The sequence below is a fragment of the Arvicanthis niloticus genome, chromosome 3 (genome assembly GCF_011762505.2).
Source record: "Arvicanthis niloticus isolate mArvNil1 chromosome 3, mArvNil1.pat.X, whole genome shotgun sequence".
Taxonomy (NCBI): Eukaryota; Metazoa; Chordata; class Mammalia; order Rodentia; family Muridae; genus Arvicanthis; species Arvicanthis niloticus.
The window spans coordinates 44,394,296-44,413,954 of record NC_047660.1 but is presented as its reverse complement, the minus strand read 5'-3'; the positions used below and the strand labels follow the sequence as shown (position 1 = coordinate 44,413,954).

The 19,659-nt window shown below is 41.8% G+C and overlaps 1 protein-coding gene across 1 annotated transcript in view; it reads right to left on the bottom strand.

The window, feature by feature from the left end:
• Positions 1-14,283, bottom strand: part of Cog3 (component of oligomeric golgi complex 3) — a 51,372-nt gene extending 37,089 nt beyond the window's left edge. The window contains exons 1-6 of the mRNA XM_034497938.2: positions 13,975-14,283; positions 7,159-7,305; positions 3,321-3,382; positions 2,078-2,243; positions 1,424-1,498; positions 315-407 (exon numbers count right to left, since the gene is read on the bottom strand). Coding sequence (XP_034353829.1) covers positions 315-407; positions 1,424-1,498; positions 2,078-2,243; positions 3,321-3,382; positions 7,159-7,305; positions 13,975-14,148 — 717 coding nt within the window. The 5' untranslated portion in view covers positions 14,149-14,283. The remainder of the gene's footprint in view (positions 1-314; positions 408-1,423; positions 1,499-2,077; positions 2,244-3,320; positions 3,383-7,158; positions 7,306-13,974) is intronic.
• Positions 14,284-19,659: the final 5,376 nt, after the last annotated feature.

Genomic DNA, 19,659 nt, shown 5'->3' with positions numbered 1-19,659 from the left:
TTATATACCAAACACATGCTCCCTTATACTTTACCTCACCCCCAGTTATGAATGAGACTAACATAATATAACACTATGGGACAGCTGTTATGCTGTACCACTCAGGGAGTAATGAAAACAAGGAAAATGGGCTGTACGTGTTTAGTACAAACAAAGTTCTTTTAATCCTTGCAATGTACAACTTGTCGAATTCACACAGGACAAAGCTATACAGAGAGAAGTGACTATATTTTTCCCACTGGGAAAAAATGATTGTATAGCCTAAGAAATATAGTAGAAATGCTAATATTTTTTAAAACATAAAAATGACTTACATGAGATGAAATATATGTCATACAATCATCTAACTTGGCCAACATAGGGATAAATCCTTCACTATTCACAGACAACGTAGGGGAATTCAATTTCTTCAAGTAGAAGGAAAGGAACAATCAATTACAGCAACAAAAAAGTAAACATTGAAAATTATCAACTAGAATTTAACATATTTTTAAATATAATAGTGTACTTTTAGGCTAATAAAACAATCTTGAAATATCCTCAACTGTGGTCCATGTATGGCAACCTAATTAGTGTCAACCTAGTGAAAAATAAATAAGTAAGCAAGCAGAAAAGAGCCCCAGAGAGTGTTTTTGCTATGCTGCTGTGCAATGCTAAACTGAACTCTACATCAGGGGCCCAGTATCTCACTGTCTATCACGGAACAATATGCCTGCATTTGGTCATGGTCACTCTTACAGTTAAAGGATTAACTAGCAGTCACAGCATTTGCGGGAAGGCTCATAGGACTCTGGGTTCTATTTCCAGCACAGAAAAAAAAAAAGAAGTCAAATTTTACTAGCCATTTATTCTTCCTTGATACTAAGGTGATTTGCCAATGAACCAATTCACATTGCATCCCATGTCTAAATGGCTGCCAGCTTTACTTTTATGTCTTTAATATTAGACTATAGTAATTACAATTACTTTAATAACTTAATAATACGATTTATAAATAATTATGACTAACTTACAAGTCAGAAACATAGAAATATAATTTACTCAGAAGCCCTAATTATTTGCTCTATGGAGACTATATGGTTCTTCAAACTGAACATGAGAATCGACTTTAAAAATGTATGAACAGAATTATAAAAATTCAACACAGCAACATTTAAAACTGGACATTTATTGTCCTCATTTTCACAGCTTATAGGGAAATTCTAGAACAGGTAATCAACAAGAGATCCAGTCACAATAACACAATTTAAGAAATCTTATTTGCATCACATAGGGAAAATTCTAAATGCTAATGGTATATCCACTACTTAAATCAGAAACTACATCAGTGACCAACTATTAAGTATCACTTACATGCTTGAAGAGTACTACAAAGGGAAACATAAGATATCACTAACTTTACAAAGAACTACAAAGCACTTACTGTGTTAATTGTCTCCAGCTCATTAAAATAAGACAGCTTCTGTTGGATGTGCGCAGCAAGATCAGCAAGCTCCGACTCACATTTTACAGAGAAAGATCAATTAATATAAAACTACATGAAATCAGTACCCTAACGTCAAAATTACTTTGAATAGATTTATATCTGACATTTAAATTTAAATTAAGTATGACTTCAGAATCATGCTCAAAAATTTCTGCACCCATCAACAAGAAGACTGTAATTAGTATTAAATGGTCTTTTATAAAATAAGTGCCTGTCTTTTAAAAACACAAAAAATAGAGAAAATTCTGAAATACAGTAACTTCAATGTTCTCTCTCACTCACAGTTTAAATACAACCTCCTCAGGCAGATTACAAACAAAAACCGCCCTTAGTACAATCACTCTGAAAATGTCAGTAGTAAAGGACAGAACAAAATAACCAGTACACTCTGTAGCTGCACCTAGCAGATCAGAACAAGAAAGTCTGCCTCTGGCTCTGCCCCCTTTACAGCAATCTGCATGCTTAGCACAGTCTCATACAGACCGGCCTCCGTGATCTTCTCGGGGAAGTTAAAAACTAAAGTTAAACAGCATTCATCACTAATGAATTAACCACTGACCCCTCCCTCTTTCTTCCCTGACTCCCAATTACCTGTTCTTTTAGGAGCTGTTCACAGGCTTCATGAAGCGTTCCTGTCTTATTGGACACAAAAAGATACTGTTTCTGCAATGACTCCAGATGCTGAAGAGCACGGTTCACATCATTCAGTATAGCATCACACTGTTCCTGAAACCCAGACAAGTAATCCCTCATCTGTCTAGAAAACAGAACCAAGAGGGGATTGGCAATAATATTTTCCCCCAATAAGCATAGTCAATAAACAATAAGGTCTCATGTTTTTCTAAAAGCATAAATATCAGGTGGAAAATCTGACCCACAGCTGTAAATGCCTACCACTCAGAACCACAGTGAAGCTAGCCCATACACTATTTCAGTGCTGAGGAAGATGGATCGCTGACAACACAAGCAACAAATGGAATTCGCCTTGGAGCCACAACCTGGTTTCTTGCATGTAAGTCAATAAATCACTGGTGTCAACCTCCAGAGATGGGACACGAGGACATCCCAAGGCAACAAGGAAAGTTACTTCTTCAGATAACTGCCACCTCCAAAGGCCACATGAAAAGAATTCTGAATTTGAGACTAGAAGACCCTGGTCCAAACGGCAGTTCTATCTAAGACCAAATGACACTGGCAATTAATGTGTCCAGGCCTCAGTCTGGCCATTTGTAAAATGGAGACGGTAACGTTTCTTGGTGATTGGCTATGGATAAAGTAGGCCACGGATATACCAAAAGTAGTAGTGCGTACCTTCACTCCTACCACTTGGGAGGCAGACACGGGCAAATCTCTGTGAGTTCAAACCTAGCCTGGTCTACATAAGTAAGCTACAAGACAGCCAGGGCTATAGAGTGAGACTCTGTCTTTAAAAAAAAAAAAAAAAAAAAAAAAAAAAAAAAAAAACCAACAACAACAAGGGCCATAAAAAATGTTAACTGAACACAAATGCAGAACCCATAATCTAACCTCAGAAAGAACCTGCCTGGTGTCTTCCCTCCCATGCTTGCAGCATACACTAGCTTACTCAGTCTAAAAGGCCATCATTAAGGTCTTCCTCCCATGGACACTTCTCCTGAACAACAAATACCTCAGAGAATTCTCACACAATTCTTGACCCACATACTTTCTGTGGTTCTTTCTCTAAAATCATTTATAATCCCAATCTCACGCTGGGCAGTCGTAAGGAAAATTCGACTGTTAAGTTGTTTTGGTAACTTGAGATGACTATGACGTAAAAATCAGGATATCCAACAAATAAAGGATCCACACATACCTATATTTAGTTCCTTCATCCTGATCCATCTGAGTTTGCAGCTTTGCAAACCATGAAAAAAACTGGAAAACAAAGAGTATTATTCCTTCAACCAAACTAAAACAAATAAATGGAAAATAATTACATGGGAGAGCACAAGCGAAGGGGCAGGCATTACCTAACTGAATCTTATTTCTAGGGCTCAGCCACTAATAATTAGCTTTGAGCTTTATTAAATATTTAGCATTTATATGCCAGGAAAAGCAAAGAATATGAAAAGCATTGGTCATTTCCAGAGTCAAGTCAAGAAAAGCAGTATTAAAGACACATATAAAGCCAGGCAGTGGTGGCGTACACCTTTAATCCCAGCACTTGGGAGGCAGAGGCAGGTGGATTTCTGAGTTCGAGGCCAGCCTGGTCTACAGAGTGAGTTCCAGGACAGCCAGGGATATACAGAGAAACCCTGTCTCGGAAAAACAAAACAAAACAAACAAATAAACAAAAGACACATATAAAAAAAAATAAATGTTTTTTCTAAAGAAACTAGTACCTGGCTCTTAGTTTGCCAAATTTGAAGAATTAGCATAGGGCATTGGGTAAATATTAATATTAATGTTACCTAATAAGAATGATGAGACTATAAACTTGAAAAATCACATAGTAAATTAAGTATGGACTTTGGGGAAACTGCAGGGATAGCCCAGTAGTTAAGAGCAACTGGTTGTTCTTCCAGATGACCCAGTTCAATTCCCAGAACCCATATGATAGTTCACAACTGTCTATAACTCTAGTTCCAGGAAATCCAACACCTTCTGACTACTGAGGGCACCAGGAATGTAACTGGTACACAGACACAGACATGCAGGCAGAACATCACACATATAAAATAAAAATGCAAAGTGAAAAAGAATATGGACTTGAGGCTATGTCTGCCCCATACCAATGTTAAAAGAAATCATCCATTATTTAAAAATTGATAAAAATCTACATACATGCCTGCAATACCAGCACTCAGAAAGCTGAAGCAAGAGGATCCTGAGTTCAAAGCCATCCTGGGATACACTGAGGAAGGGAGAGGAAGGAAAAAACAGAAAAGAAAAACAAAACAGGTAAAAGAGTAAATTAACTCGAGAAATTTGCAAAATTTGCATTTGGGGGAGGAGGGTGATGATAAAATTGTTTTCTATTTTAGCCAAGTATGTTGGCACACACCTATAATTAGAACACTTAGGAAGTAGAGGTTGGAAGATCAAGAGTTCAAAGACAGTCTGGGCTACATCAGGAATACAAAGCCAGCCTGTACTACACGAGATCCTGTCTCAAACATAAAAATAGGTTCATTGCAGGTTCATTTTTTGATAGTAGTTATACCGGTATATACACTCTCCAAAACTCATCTGGCTGACATTTAAAGTAAGTAAATTTTATCATAATAAACAATAACCCAACATATTAGATGCTTCAAATTTTTAAAAGGTGTGTAAAAATGTGAATTTAATACAGAAGGTTTTGTCTTCACAGAAGGGAAGTGTCTGTGGAAGGAGAGAAGGGAGAGAGAAGAGTTAGCAAGAGTGGGGAAAGCCAGGGAGGACAGTGAGGACAAGAGCACGGTTCAGGGGCATCAGATCTACGGACCATGCTGAAACCTGCCATTTTACATGCACTAAGATGATGTGGAAGGGGAAAAGAAAAAAAAAAGAAAAAGATGTCCAATAACATTCACAACATCGTTCAAGTCCACCTTTGCCAGTTCTCAAAGTGAGAGTCAACATCAAGAGGATACAGGCTTTTCATCTACCTTGTCTAGCAGTTTCTAAGCACTCATTGTGTGCTTGCTACACACTATATTTGCATGTGTTATTTAATTCTCCTAAAACCATGGGAGATAGGTATATAATCATCCTTAGTTTATAGACTCAGAAACTAAAAGGTAAATAATTTGCCAAGACTTACAGTGATGCTAAGTAATGGAGCTGACTTCCAGACGTAGGTCAGCCCAACTACAGCAGGAGCAGAAGGTCGGCCTAACTACAGCAGGAGCAGATGTAGGTTGAGGTGACTCTCCAACAGCAGCAGAGGTAAGTAGGCCTAACTACAGTAGGAGCAGAAGGTCAGCCTAACTACAGCAGGAGCAGAAGGTCGGCCTAACTACAGCAGGAGCAGAAGGTCGGCCTAACTACAGCAGGAGCAGAAGGTCGGCCTAACTACAGCAGGAGCAGAAGGTCAGCCTAACTACAGCAGGAGCAGAAGGTCAGCCTAACTACAGCAGGAGCAGAAGGTCGGCCTAACTACAGCAGGAGCAGAAGGTCAGCCTAACTACAGCAGGAGCAGAAGGTCGGCCTAACTACAGCAGGAGCAGAAGGTCGGCCTAACTACAGCAGGAGCAGAAGGTCGGCCTAACTACAGCAGGAGCTTGCCTCTGCTGCTTCACTGCCTCTCTTGACTTACAATGCATACAATTCAGTGACTCTGCTTTACGTTTCATTTGGAACTGCCTCCGCTTTAACACTTTTTTTTTTGTCTTTGTTTTAGTTTTAAAGACAGAGCATCACTATGTAGCCCAAAATACACTTGAACTTGCTATATATCCAGGCTCACCTCAAACTGGTGATCCTCCTGTCTCAGCTAGCTCTAACTCTCCCCTTCAGCTACTAACCAGGCCCAACCCTACACAGTTCCCAAGATCCGAAGAGATCCAGTGTGTTCAGGGTGGTATAGGCATAGATAGCTCTAACTGTCTTAACAAGTCAGAAAGAATAAACAGGAAAATACCTATAGAAACTACTACACATTTAAGTTTGTAATTAGCAGTAAGGAAACACCAAAATGCATGCTAAATTACTATAACAAAATTATAAATTTTCACCTAAAAAAATTTAGATTTTTAAAACAAGTAGAGGAGATATGTATGCTTATCTAGATGTACATATTTCTGTAATAATTTATTGTTATCTTTTAAAATTATTTTAAATCAGTTTTATAATCAGTATGAGTATTTTGGTGTGTATGTCTTACACCTGCAAATGTGAGAAGGGGCATCAGATTCCCTGGAATTGGAGTTAAAAACAGCTGTGAGCAGCCCAATGTGGATGCTAGGAATCAAACCTGGATCCCCTGGAAGAGCAGCCAGTACTCTTAACCACTAAGCCATCTCTCCAGCCCTATTATTAGGTTATTCTATTATCTTATTTTTTATCTGTATTGCCAATATAATTGGGTAGTGTCGTGGTTTGAATAAGAATGGTCTCCAAAGACACATCGATTTAAATGCTTGGTCACCAGGAGTGGCATTATTAGGATGTATGGCCTTGTTGAAGTAGTTGTGGCTTTGTTAGAAAAGGTGTGCCAATGGGGGTGGGTTCTGTAGTCTCAGACCCTCAAGCCAAGCCCACTATATCTTGCTTCCTACTGCCTGCCAATCCAGATGTACAACTGTCAGCTCCTTCTCCAGCACCACGTCTGCTGTGTGTTGCAATGCTTCCTGCTATGACAATGACAAACTAAATCTCTGAAACTGTAAGCCGGCCCCAATTAAATGCTTCCCTTTATGAGAGTTGCCATGGTCATGGTGTCCCTTCACAAAAATAAAACTCTAATGAAGATAAGCAATAAGGTCACTTAAAAACACTCAAAACTAACACAAAACCAAGACTGTTCTACAAAGACCTGATGCTAGTGACCTTGGGGTGTCTAATCTTTGACATATGATATCATGTTGTCATCTGCAAGTGTTAGGCTATGTTCACAGATACCCTAGGATACATGTAGGCCTGGTGCAAGTGAGTTATGCCTCTTGTTTTAGCTTGTCTTGAGACACCTAGAATAATCCAATGTCCACAGAAAAGATGATACCATTTACCTGCTGTGCAGTCTCAATTCTTTCTTCTTCCATTCCTAAGGAAGTGAAGCCCTTTAAGAGGATGTCTTCTGTAGACTCAGGCACTACAGCAGTCAGCTCGATGGGCACGGACTGGGATGCTAAGCTGCATACATCTTCAATTGGGAGCTTGAAAAAGAAAACCACAAGATATCTAACTTCAGCTCTCTTAGGTCAATGCAATTGTTTCTATCTTGTTTTGAAAAAGAACACAGTATTTCCTTTACATTCTCTGAAATCAGAAAATTTTACCAGGCAGTGGTAGCACTTTAATCCCAGCACACAGAAGGCAGAGGCAGGCAGACTTCTGTGAGTTCGAGGCAAGCAACCTTGCTTGGTCTACAGAACAAGTTCCAAGACAACCAAGGTTACACAGAGAAACCCTGTCTTGAAGAAAAAAAAAAAAGAAAGAAAGAAAATGTCACACAATACTAACATTCTCTACTAGGCCTCTCCAGGACAGATGCTGCTCTCAAGATGTAAAGAGGATGCCAGTGTCCCTCAGTAGCAAGGTCTTATTGTTGAGACAGCTTCCTAACAGTGTGGGTGAATTATGTAGAACCACACACATTTTCTCACTTGAATCTCTCTAAACTACCATTAGACAAAGGGAAGACCTGTGTGCTGTTGCAAGTAGTGTGTTCTGTGCAGGATCTAACACAAAGGCCTGCCCAACCAACAGAATTAACAAGTCCCAATCATTAACCAACAAGCTGACTCCTCCCATCACCCACCCACAGTATACCTCACCTCCGCTGACACACTGTGAGATTCAACAACAAAGAGGAGACTAGGAAGAATCTCCCGAGTTTCGAACCCCAGGAATGAGACTTCCCTGGAACACCAATACAGCATTCTCACTCCCCACTACTTTGGTATTTATATACCTGAAGTCCCATACCAGACAAGGTGTTTTTAGACCTAGAAGAAACTGGAAGCAGATGACAGGGTAAGCAACAGGGCCTACTATTAGGTTCAATTCTAGTTTTAAGCTCATGGCGTTCATTTAAAGTCTTCTAAGACATGACTCACAGCCTTAAGAAATTGTTTTCATCTTCTGACGTTCCATCTGAAGACAGGGCTTCTTCTTTAAAGCTCAAGTAAGCCAGATGCACAAATACCCACTACTAATCTAGAAGCAAGTCTTTAATCTGGGGAGGCTGCATCCGTGGTCTATGCTCACATGGTAACACACTACAGTAAAGCCTGGTTTAAAGCCTCTTGCTGACGTACAAGCTGGCAGCATTGGGGAAATTAATGATTCTATTCCGCAATTTCTTCTCTTGACATACAGATCCAGTGGCCACACCAAGACTACTGTGAAGAGCGAAGAGGAAAGCACTGGCTGGTTCAAGTGCTAGCAAACAACAGCCAATAGCAAACATGATCAGGAAGGTCCTTGAACACAAATGAGTCAGACTCAATATCCAGGAGGGTCCTAAAGAAATGCAAATGTCTTCTCAGGATGTCACAATGCATATAAACTCTGGCTGAAAAGTAGCATGAGCCCTGATATAAAAGTACTGTGGCCCAGCAAAAATTAAGGTTCTTAAACTTCATGAAATCTATCTTGAGTCTGAAGTGTCAGCAGCAGCTGTGTGCTGTCATTAGGGACTCTGAAAACAGAACTGTAACAGAGATAACACCTAAACCAGCACCTTCACCTGCACCACAGAACCACCCATTAACCAACAAGACGCTGTCTCCATAGAGAAATGATATCGCACACATACCCCAAGATAACACAGCATGCAGAACACTTAACATAAAGCCTGCCACATAGTAAATGCTTAACCAAGTTGAGCTACTGACATTAGAAGGATTTTTCATTGTTCCTCTTAATAGCAACCATACTTCTTTATTACTTCTACTTAGAAACAACAACAGACTAATTGTAGTGGTGTGAATCCACGATGCTTCTTGACAACAGAAGAGTCACTAAGCTACCTTTGCAGTACCATGTTAGTAGTACTAGTCAGTCCTGCACTGACAGATCACAGTTATAGCAGATAAGATGTGAAGGGGAAGAAGTACTGCATCCAGCTCAGATTCACAAACATGCAGGCCCACACCTGAATAAAGACACCAAAACGCACGTTGCTTGCACACCAACATGCAATTTACAAAGACGTTATTCTTTTGAATTCTTTTATTACATTTATTTATCGTCTGCGTGTGACCTCCCATGCATGTCAGAGGACAACTTAATGTCAGTTCTCTCCTTCCACCAGGTGGGTCCCACAGATTAACTCAAGTTCAATCAGCTTAATCACAAAGACTTTTTTACTCACTAAGCCATCCTGGCCGCAAGCCTAAGAATTCTTAAATATAATCATAGCTCAGACTGCAGGATGGTGATGCAAATTAAACCCCAGGGGAAAGGTTGGAGAGATGGCTTAGGGGTTGCAAGCACTTGTTGCTCTTGCAGAGGATCCAGCTTCGATTTCCTGTACTCACAAGGCAGTGCACAACCAGTCATAATTCCAATTCCAGGTGATCTGATACTTTTTTCTGGCCTCGGTGAGCACCAAGCACATACATGCAGGCAAAGCACTCATAAACATAAAATAAATCTAACCAGGGAAAGATGGACACTTCCAGGGATGTTGGAGTAACTGACTCCCCTCTAGGAAGACAAGCAAATGGCTAAGAACTCTCTAACTTCTGTTACCAAGCACTGAGGTCTGCAAGGCAATGGAAGCACCCGGAAGCCACTGACTTAGGAGGCATTCACACCCCGTACCCACTCACAGGCCCTCCACCGGACAGTCTGAGAAAGCACGTGAACAAGGTGGTCCAGACATGGAAGAGATGAGTGGTTGCTACTGAGTAGAAAAGCAGGGCACAAAGCCCTGCCCAGACCCTCCCCCCAGGGAACAAACACTTTGGGGGATCAGGGTGGTTAGCAAATTCTGTCAGTCATAGAATACAGCATCCCATTATAGCTGAAAAGGGGGAAAAGAAAAAACCTCCACCCTGGACAACAGGCAAAAATAATTAATTAATTAATTAATTAATTAAAAAACAGGACCCAGAACATGAGAGTCTCCTGTCATTAGATGACAGTAGAGGATCTGAGCTGCTAGCCTGGCTATTAATTAATTTCCAATCATAAGACCTTTAATTATGGGACTGGAGAAATGGCTCAGCAGTTAAGAATACTAGTTCAGTTCCCAGCCCCATCTCAGGTGGTTCAGACACCTGTAACTCAAGTGCTAGAGACTCCAGGGATTCCCAACATCCTCTGCTGGCCTCTGTTGGCATTTCTCTCTCTCTCTCTCTCTCTCTCTCTCTCTCTCTCTCTCTCTCTCTCTCACACACACACACACACACACACACACACACACACACACACACACACAAACAATTAAAAATAAAATCTATAGCTGGACAGGTGGCACACACCTTTAATCCCAGCACTCAGGAGGCAGAGGCAGGCAGATTTCCGTGTTCCAGGACAGCCAGAGATAGACAGAGAAACCCTGTCTTGAAAAACAAAAAGGAAAAAAATTAAAAATAAATAAAAATTAAAAATTAAAAAAAAAAACTTTAAATATCAGAAGTAGGAGGGTCCCTGGTCCCTTTCTTTTAGTAACAAGAAATCATTTTCTCTCAAACTAAGTAGGAGAGAAATTATAATACAACCACCTTAAAGAAATAGTATCTTAAAGAACAAAACAACTTGCTTTTAACAACATAAGAGAAAATTACCCCTCTGGGTACCTATGTCCCACTAAGTTCCTTTCACAAAATAGCCGATTTTGAGTGGCCAGTCAAAAGGGGGTGTGGCAGTGTCCCCAGCTTGCCACTTTTGACTTCTCATTCTGAAGACATAACCCAATCCGAGGCGCCCTCAGTACAGTGCCTCGGCTTCAGGACAGAGACAAGAGCACACACCCTGGCTGCCATGCTGGACAGCTGCAGCTTACACCAACAGACGTGCGCATACTAAGTAATAATTACAACAGACCACACAGCACTGCCTCACCAGCTTAACCTGTCCAGGAAAAGACAAATGTCTCTTCTTCTCAGGAGCCTTCTTTTTTGGAAAATCCTCAACTGGAGAAAATGACTTTTAGAATCAATCTGATCAACCCACGCCCAGCTGAACTGACAACACTTCCTCTGATTACATAGAGCATATCCTGGAGGCTGGAGGCTCAGAACCTTCCAAGGCACCAAGACTTTTTTTCTTATCTTCAGTCTTACTGACACTTAGAGTAGCTCAAGATTCTAATCTGTTCTTTTAAAACATTCATTGTTTGAAAAGAGATCACATGAATAATGCAGTGGTAGCAAGAAGCATGCCTGGGCCATTTATGCACACGAGTGCCTTTACTTTTCTCAAAACAAAGAAAATGAAGCATACAGAAGTTAATTATCATCTTGTAGGTCACATACCTACAAGAAACAAGTTATAGCAGTAAATTACAGACAGATTTCAAAGTAAATTATTTTGCACTTTAACAAGAACTACTTAGTTAGCAGAAAGAAAAAGATCCTTGCTGCTAAAAAAAAAAAAAAAAAAAAAAAAAATGCCTCAACTACAAGAAACCAGTCTACTGCAAATTCTTTCATCTAACACAATAAAAAGAGCAACTTTCGAAGATAAAGAACTTTTTATTAGATTTACCTATTTCATATGTAAGTGTTTTGCCTGCATGTATGTACTTGCACCCATGCATGTTGAGTGCCCAGGGGTCAAGGAGAGAACTAGAGTTACAAGTGTATTGTAAGCTACCAGGAAAGTGCTAGGAGTTGAACTTGGATCCTCTACAAGGGCAGCAGGTGCTTTTAACCACGGGCCATCTCTCCAGCCCCAAGAGTGCTTTTTTTTGTTTTTGTTTTTGTTTTTTGAAGTAAGAAAGCTGCATTCTAAAGAGACATCTTTATGATGTTCACTGAGCATTTGGTGAACACAACTAAATCATCCCAGTTCCAACAGATTATGAAATAATTTATTAAAACATGAGGCTCTACGTAAGTCTCTGGAAATATGCTAGTTAGATGAATTAAAACTGATGCACTCTTTTCAACAGTAATGTAACAAGCATGGTAACGGGAATAAATGGAGTCCAAAGTCATCCCACCAGACACAGATCACTTTGTACAGGAAAAGGAGAGCATGAGGACATATCCCTCCCAGATCAAGTGTAAACAGGCTCTTTTCCTGCTAATTCTGGGACCTCCCCCACCCCCCAAATACCTGGACTTGTTAAGCACATCCTCTCCCCAGGACCCTGCTCTGCTTTTTCTTCCAGCTACATTATGGACCCAGGCTGGCTTCATGTTTCCAGGTCTACAAGGCCTTCCCTTCATTTTTAGATCTCCCATAAAAAGGCATGCCTCATCTATTCTGACCCCACCACCCTACTTCATTTCCTATTTACGTTTCTATCCCTAATTCCTACTCCAGTGTAGGCACGTGGCAATGAACGTTAAATGACAGTATGAACTAATGGTGAGTACTGCTGCAAAAATCAGGAAGGATAGTGTAAACTAATCAGATGCCTTTTTACTTTCAACCCTCTCCATACTCAATAAACATGAAAACTTAGTTCATAACCCTTGGCAGCAACAATAAAGCTTCTTGTAGTGTATACTTCACTTCCCTGGGTCTATGAAGTCTGACACCAGCTTCAATAATGGGGCACAAAAATTACAAACAGACTGGGAAACACATAAACCATTTTCTGGGCTGAGGATGTAAATCTCTAATATTGATAGCACTTACCCAACAATGCCAAGATCCACAGTTTAGTCCCCAGCACGCGCGCACACACACACACACACACACACACACACACACACACCACACCCACTTATAATCCAGAACATAAAACACAGCCAGGTCAAAGAACTTCCCACTTGCTCCCTCGTTTACTTAGGTCTATTTCCTGGATGACATCCTGGAGGTGGGCAGAGAAACACACCTAAGAACACCTATTTTTAAGGGCACGGCACACAGAGGTGCAGAGAACGTTTCTAATCACACCTCTAAAGTGTGAGAGTAGAGGTGAAGATGCCAAATTCAGTCTGCATTTGGACAGAATTCCAAAACGTATAGAAATGAACGCTTCCACATCAAAACTAACCACCATTGATAATAAAATAACCCAAAATTCTGACTCGAAACTAGAAGAGCGTGTCAAACATAAACAATCCCAAAGAAAAAGCACTCTTACCATTATAAGTACACTGAATCACACAAACAGTGACTTTAATACCGTCCCACTGGTAACTGGAAAAAAAATGTTGACACTAAAACCCAAAGCGCTACTTAATAACTGAGTCAACTTGTAAAAAATAATTCTTTTTTATTGCTTTGCTATAGGTTAAATGAATCTCATCTTCCATAACCTACACCAAGAGTTCACAGCTTGGCGTGTGATGAATTAAACTGTTTCTCGGGACCAGTTCTGATCCCCTCTAAGTGCCCCTCTGCCCCCGGGAAGAAGCAAGCCAGAGGACTCCGGGATGCAGTTAACAGAGTAGCTGGACTCCGGAGCACAGCACCTCCGGCTCACAGGGAGCAGGGCTACGCTGACACGGGGACACCAGGAGCAAGAAGCCCGGAGCAAGGCTCAGGCCAACCGTCCCACGGCGCTGGGGGAGGGCTACGCCCTCGCGTGGACGTCCACGCACCCTGGCAGGGCCAGCCGGGGTCGCGGGCAGTGCGAGGCTGACAGCAGGGCACACACAGGCCCCTCCCGCCGAATCCGCCACGGTGGCTCAGGACGACTGGCCAGATCCCCGCACAGGGCAGGAGACCGGGCGCAACCCACGCCCTCGCCTCACCTCGGCGGGCACCGGCAGGTTCTCCACTGCCGCCTTTAGCTCCAGCACCGAGTCCGTCTGCCTGTCTGTCAGCGGCGCCAGCGAGTCGGGTCTCCGATCCCAGAGGGACAGCTTCTCGCGGGCGTCCCGCTCGGCCGCCGCCTCTGGCAGCAGCAGCAGCGCCGCCTCCGCCATCCCCGCCGCCCTGGGCCCCTCAGCAGCGCAGAACCGGAGCCCGACAGGCAGAGCCGGGAACTTCCGGGAGGACCGGAGCTTCCAGCGCCGCAGCCGCGGCGGGGCGGGCCCGAGCGCCCTGACCCCGGAAACGCTTCCCCGGCGTGGGGGCGGGACCGAGGCCAGAACAGACGTGGCTTTTGGCGGAGGACAAACATTTCCGGCTGGAATGTTCCTCAAACTAGAGGGTAGGAGACTGGAATGAGCGGAAATAAGCTTGCCCCTACCGGAAGCTTCTTCAACATCAATAACTTTATTGTGATGTGTTGTTCAGGGTTTTTTTTTTTTTTTTTTTTTTTTTTTAAAAGTTGTTAGTCATCCAACGGGTAGGGGAATTGTTGAACTCCAAAGATCTACTTCTCTCCTGTCAGATGGGTTATGAGTGCTTTCCATGTTGACATAGTAACCAAGAGCACAGAGTTTTCAAACATACAACTTCCTTGATAGAAAACTAAATTATGGAAACACAAATTCAAAGACATACATATCAGGCCTCATTAATAATATCAAAACACTAGGGGAAAAAAACCTAAATGTCGGACATTGAAGAACTGGATCAATAACTGTCGATCCAAACATGAAACTGCAAAAATTATTCTGCTGTTTAAATTATGATACACATTTGAACAGCTAAACAAGTCATATTATTAGATCAAACCTACATAATTGAATAAATAATACTTAAGTATTATAAAGTGAGTATATACTAATATAAAATATTGGGTATATAAATGAAAAATTGACAACCTTCTACCTTACCAAAAATTAAAAAAAAAAAAAAGTAAGGAAATCGAAAGTCATCATTGGGACATCCCAGTAATAATTTTAGCAGGCAAGGTAAAAGGGTGCATTCTGAGGAGCTGACAAAAGTTCCAGAAGAAACAGCAGTTTGCATAGTTCCAGATAATCTCTGCAAGATATTTACCAATAAAAAAAGAGGAAGCAGCCATGATGATATACTCCTGAAAAGCTCAGTACTTGGAAGGCTGAGGCAGGAAAATTGGAACATGTTCAGAGCCAACCCAGGCTAATAGCAAGACCTTGTCTCAAAAAACGGGGAATCGAGGGAATAACAAGGTACAGTAGCAGACACAACCTTGACCATGTGATCCAACTCAACATCTCTTCATCAGAAATCCCTGGCTCGGTTCAGAACTAAATGTTTTAGTTAGGATAGATGACAGAGGTGCTGGTTAGTCAACAAAAGGATGGACGGGGTATTAGGACTATCTTGTACCTCATTGGTACAAATTAGCATAATTATGCTCTAATTGTATTTTGAGAGAAAAGTTTCATTTTAACAGGAAGGGTGATATGTAGGAGGAGCTAAGTTAGGAGGAGTACTGAGAGGAAGAAAAGGAGTAAGAAGAGGAGAAGAAGGAGAGAAGCTAGGTGATGAAAGAGAGAAAGAGGGGGGAGACAGGGAGGCAGATATTCATGTATCTCCACCAGTCAAAGATAGTTGTTATATCTAGGTTGGTCAGTGGGTTACACCTCTGATTGAACAATTCCAAACTTATAATGCTTATGATTAACATTATTTTTAAAAAAATGTATAAATGCACAAAGGAAAAGGGGGCATGGGATAGGGGTTTTCTAAGGGGGGGATGGGGAAAGGGGATGGCATCTGAAGTGTAAATAAAATATCTAATAAAATAAAATAAAAATAAAAATAAAAGGAAATCCCTGGCTCGATGGTTTGAGAACATGATACTCCTTCTGTGACACTTACCAAAAATAGAAACCTACTTCTAGTTATGAAAAAAAAATCACAAATGTATAAACATCCTACAAAACACTGAGCAACATTCTTCAAAAAGGCCAGGGTACAGAGATGGCTCAGGGACTAAGGGAACTTGCTGATCTTTCAGAAGATTCCAGTTCAGTTCCCAGCCCCTCAACATGCAGCTAGCTCATTACCACCTGAAACTTCAGTTCCAGGAGATCCAACCCCCTCTTCTGGCCTCTCTGAGTACCCACATACATGTGGTACAAACACACACATAAATAAAATTTTAAAATAAAAACCCAATCATTTTTAAAAGATTTATTTATTTATTTATGTATTTAATGTGAGTACACTGTCACTGTCTTTAGACACACCAGAAGAAGGCATCAGATCCCTTTACAGATAGTTGTGAGCCACCATGTGGTTGCTGGGAATGAACTCAGAACCTCTGCAAGAGGAGTCAGTGCTCTTAACCTCTGAGCCATTTCTCCAGCCCCAAAAAGCCAATTTTAAAAAGAGTTTCAAAGTACTAAAAAACAAGGAATGACCAAGGAGCTGGTACATAGTGGAGACTAATGAATAATGACTTCTCATTGCAATGTGGTATCTTGAATTGATTCCTTAAAAGAAGAAAGAATAATTGTGATAAAACTATAGATTACAATATAGAATCTTAATAAAGTTTGTAATTTAGGCAATGGTGGTGTGCCAATGTTAAATTACCAGCTTTGATTGAACATGGTTAGACAAGGTTATAACGTTAGGAAAGCTGGATGAAAGACACACCTGAACTCTTTACACAATGTCTGGGGCCTTTCTGAAGTCTAAATTTATCTCACAAGAGCATAGTATGGCAGCTCATGTTTGTAATTGCATCGGCAGGGAGGCTGAGACAAAGGCATTTCTACAGCTTGGCAGCTGAGGCAGGAGGGTTGGAGGCTAGTCAGGGCCACAGAAGAGACTGTTGTCAAAAAAATGTATCTCAAAATAAGAATTAAAAGTCTAATGGTATAGAAAAGATGGTTCTAGCTGGGCACACGCCTTTAATTCCAGCACTCAGGAGGCAAAGGTAGGTGGATCTCTTGAGTTCAAGGCCAGTCTGGTCTACAGAGTAAGTTCCAGGACAGTCAGGGCTACACAGAGAAACCCTGTCTTAAGCCAAAGAAGAGGAGAGGGTAGGGGGAGGAAGAAGAAAGGAAGCAGGAAGGAAGGCAGACTTTTCTTTGCTAAAATGATTGTAATATACTTAAGAAAAATGAAACAGCATGTGATCCTGCTGGCCGAATTGGTGGACCCCACCCTCTTCCAGCTCCCCTCTATTCTCTTTTTTCAAGTCACCTTTGTGGCAATAATGCTTAGCCTTCCATTGCTATAACAATACCAGGGATAACCACTTTATAAAGAGCATGCCAAGCTACCCTTTCAGTGACTCGGCCCAGCTTCGAGGCACTCTTCCCCAGCACTGAATGGAAGAGAGCCCAGTCCACTGCGCTCAGCACCGTTGTGTGGCATGAGTCTCTGGGGTATATACGAAAGCTAGCTAGGCGTGGGTCTATGATCGAGCCAGCAAACAGCATTTCTCCAGGGTTCCTGCGGTTTCGTTCCTGCTTAAATTCCAGCCCTGACTTTCTACAGTGATGGACTATAACCTAGAATTGTGAGCTAAATAAATCTTTCTTTTCCTAACTTGCTTTTGGTCAGGTGTTTTAGCACAGCAACAGAAATCAAACTAGGAGAGCAGAATCAACTGATTTCTTATTGGATTAAGGTTCTCTCCACTGGAAGGGATCCAAGTCTGATATTATCACCCCGATTAAAAGCCCATGGTTGGGAAGACCTCAGTAAGGAAGTTCCTGTTGGAATGACTCAAGTGATTCATCAGCCAGACAACTGGGGCCTGGCCAAGACTCCAGTCATGTCTCATCTCAGAGTCTCCATCTCTTCCTGCTCTCACCATCTTGGAGTGTCAGCAATTCACTACGAACCAAACTCAGCAAGCGGGAATGGTTTCAATCCATCCCAACCCCCAGGTTTTGTAAGCATTAAGAGAGAAAAAAAAAAAAAGATGCTCAAAATCCTGGGTTCCACCCTTAGGATTGTAAAGGGATGTGAAATGTCATATGAAATCCACTCCCCTGATCTGTGGGTTTCCTAGGGGAACAAGGAAACTTTTGAAGTGACAGATGTTACCTGATGTGGCAGTAATCTCACAAGGATACACATATACCAAAACTGATCAAAGTCCTTGTTTCTATTGTTCTGGAGATACACATGCATATCGAATGTATTTCATTTATACCTCAATCAAGGTGAAAGGGAGAGGCATGAAGACTTGTATGTAGTGACACTGAAGAAAGTTCACTACGGCTGTTGAACTAAGAAACCTGGGTCTGTGGAAAGGCTTTCTGTGCAAGTCACAGAGTTCTGTCCCACAGGAGCCCACAATGCCCTGGTTCTGGTCCTGGGTGTACTTGTGGAGAAAGGCTCAGAAGGATGACAGCATCATGGCATACAGCTGCCATCAGCTTCACGGTGGACCAGATCAACTTGTGCTAGACCATCTGGGGGATAAAAATAGTCACCTTTCCACCTACTTCTGGGAGCCATTGTATCAATGGTTCTCAACCTTCCTGATGCATTGACCCTTTAATACAGTTCCTTATGTTGTGGTAGCCCCCCAAACATAAAATTATTTCATTGCTACTTCATAACTGTAATTTGATGCTGTTATGAATTGCGATATAAAGATACAGAATATCTGATATCCAGTACCCAAAGGGTTTCAACCCACAGGTTAAGAAGCAATGCATCTTTACCCACTGAGCCATCTCACCAACCCTCTCATTTGGCTGGCTGGCTGGTTGTTTTAGAAGGGTTTCTCTGTGTAGTCATGGCTGTCCTAAAACTTGACCTGTAGATCAGGCTAAGCCTACAACTCAGAGATCCACCTGCCTCTGCCTCCTGATTGATGCTGGGATTAAAGGCATGAGCAACACCCCCACCCCTCAGCTGTTTTGATTCTTTTAATTGGCTTATTGAGGAGGGGAGGCTGAGCCTAGCTTAAGGCACAGGCTATGACCCCTCCCCTTAGTTCATAGAAGTCTTTCAGCATTGGGTAATGAGTATTAAACAAGGCAGTAGTCAGTCTCTGGTTCCTAACGAAAGTAAGTGGGCACAACAATATCATCCAATATAAAAGGTGTAACCAGCTGGAGTGCAATGCAGTCACGGCCATGGAGAGAAGGGGTGGCTCTCAAGGGCCTGAGACAGAGGTGCTATCCCTGTCTTCTTATTGTCAAAGACTATAAGGAGAGAAGATATGTAAAGTCAGCACAACAATGAATCCTGGCCTGTGCCACCACCACAACATCTAAATCCTTGGCCAGTGTCGCATTCCATCTCTTAGGTGAGAGAAGAAAGTGCTCACCCCCACTCTTAGACCAGAGACACTGTCAGAAGTGGTGAAGAAACACAGCTAACCACTGTCACTTGGTAGCCCAAGGTCTCCCACTGCTTAAATAAAGACCTCAACTCAGATAAAGCCAGATCCTTAACTATACAGGGAAGGGAAGCTGAAGGGGTGGCTTCCTCAGGGAAAAGAATTTCAGAACAAAGCAGAATGAATGAAATTGCCACCAAGCCTGACGACGACTATGACATGAACTCAATCCCCAGAGCCCACAGTGTGGAAGAGGACAAGTGACCTCCACAGGCTGTCCTCTGACCTCTGCACGGACACTGTG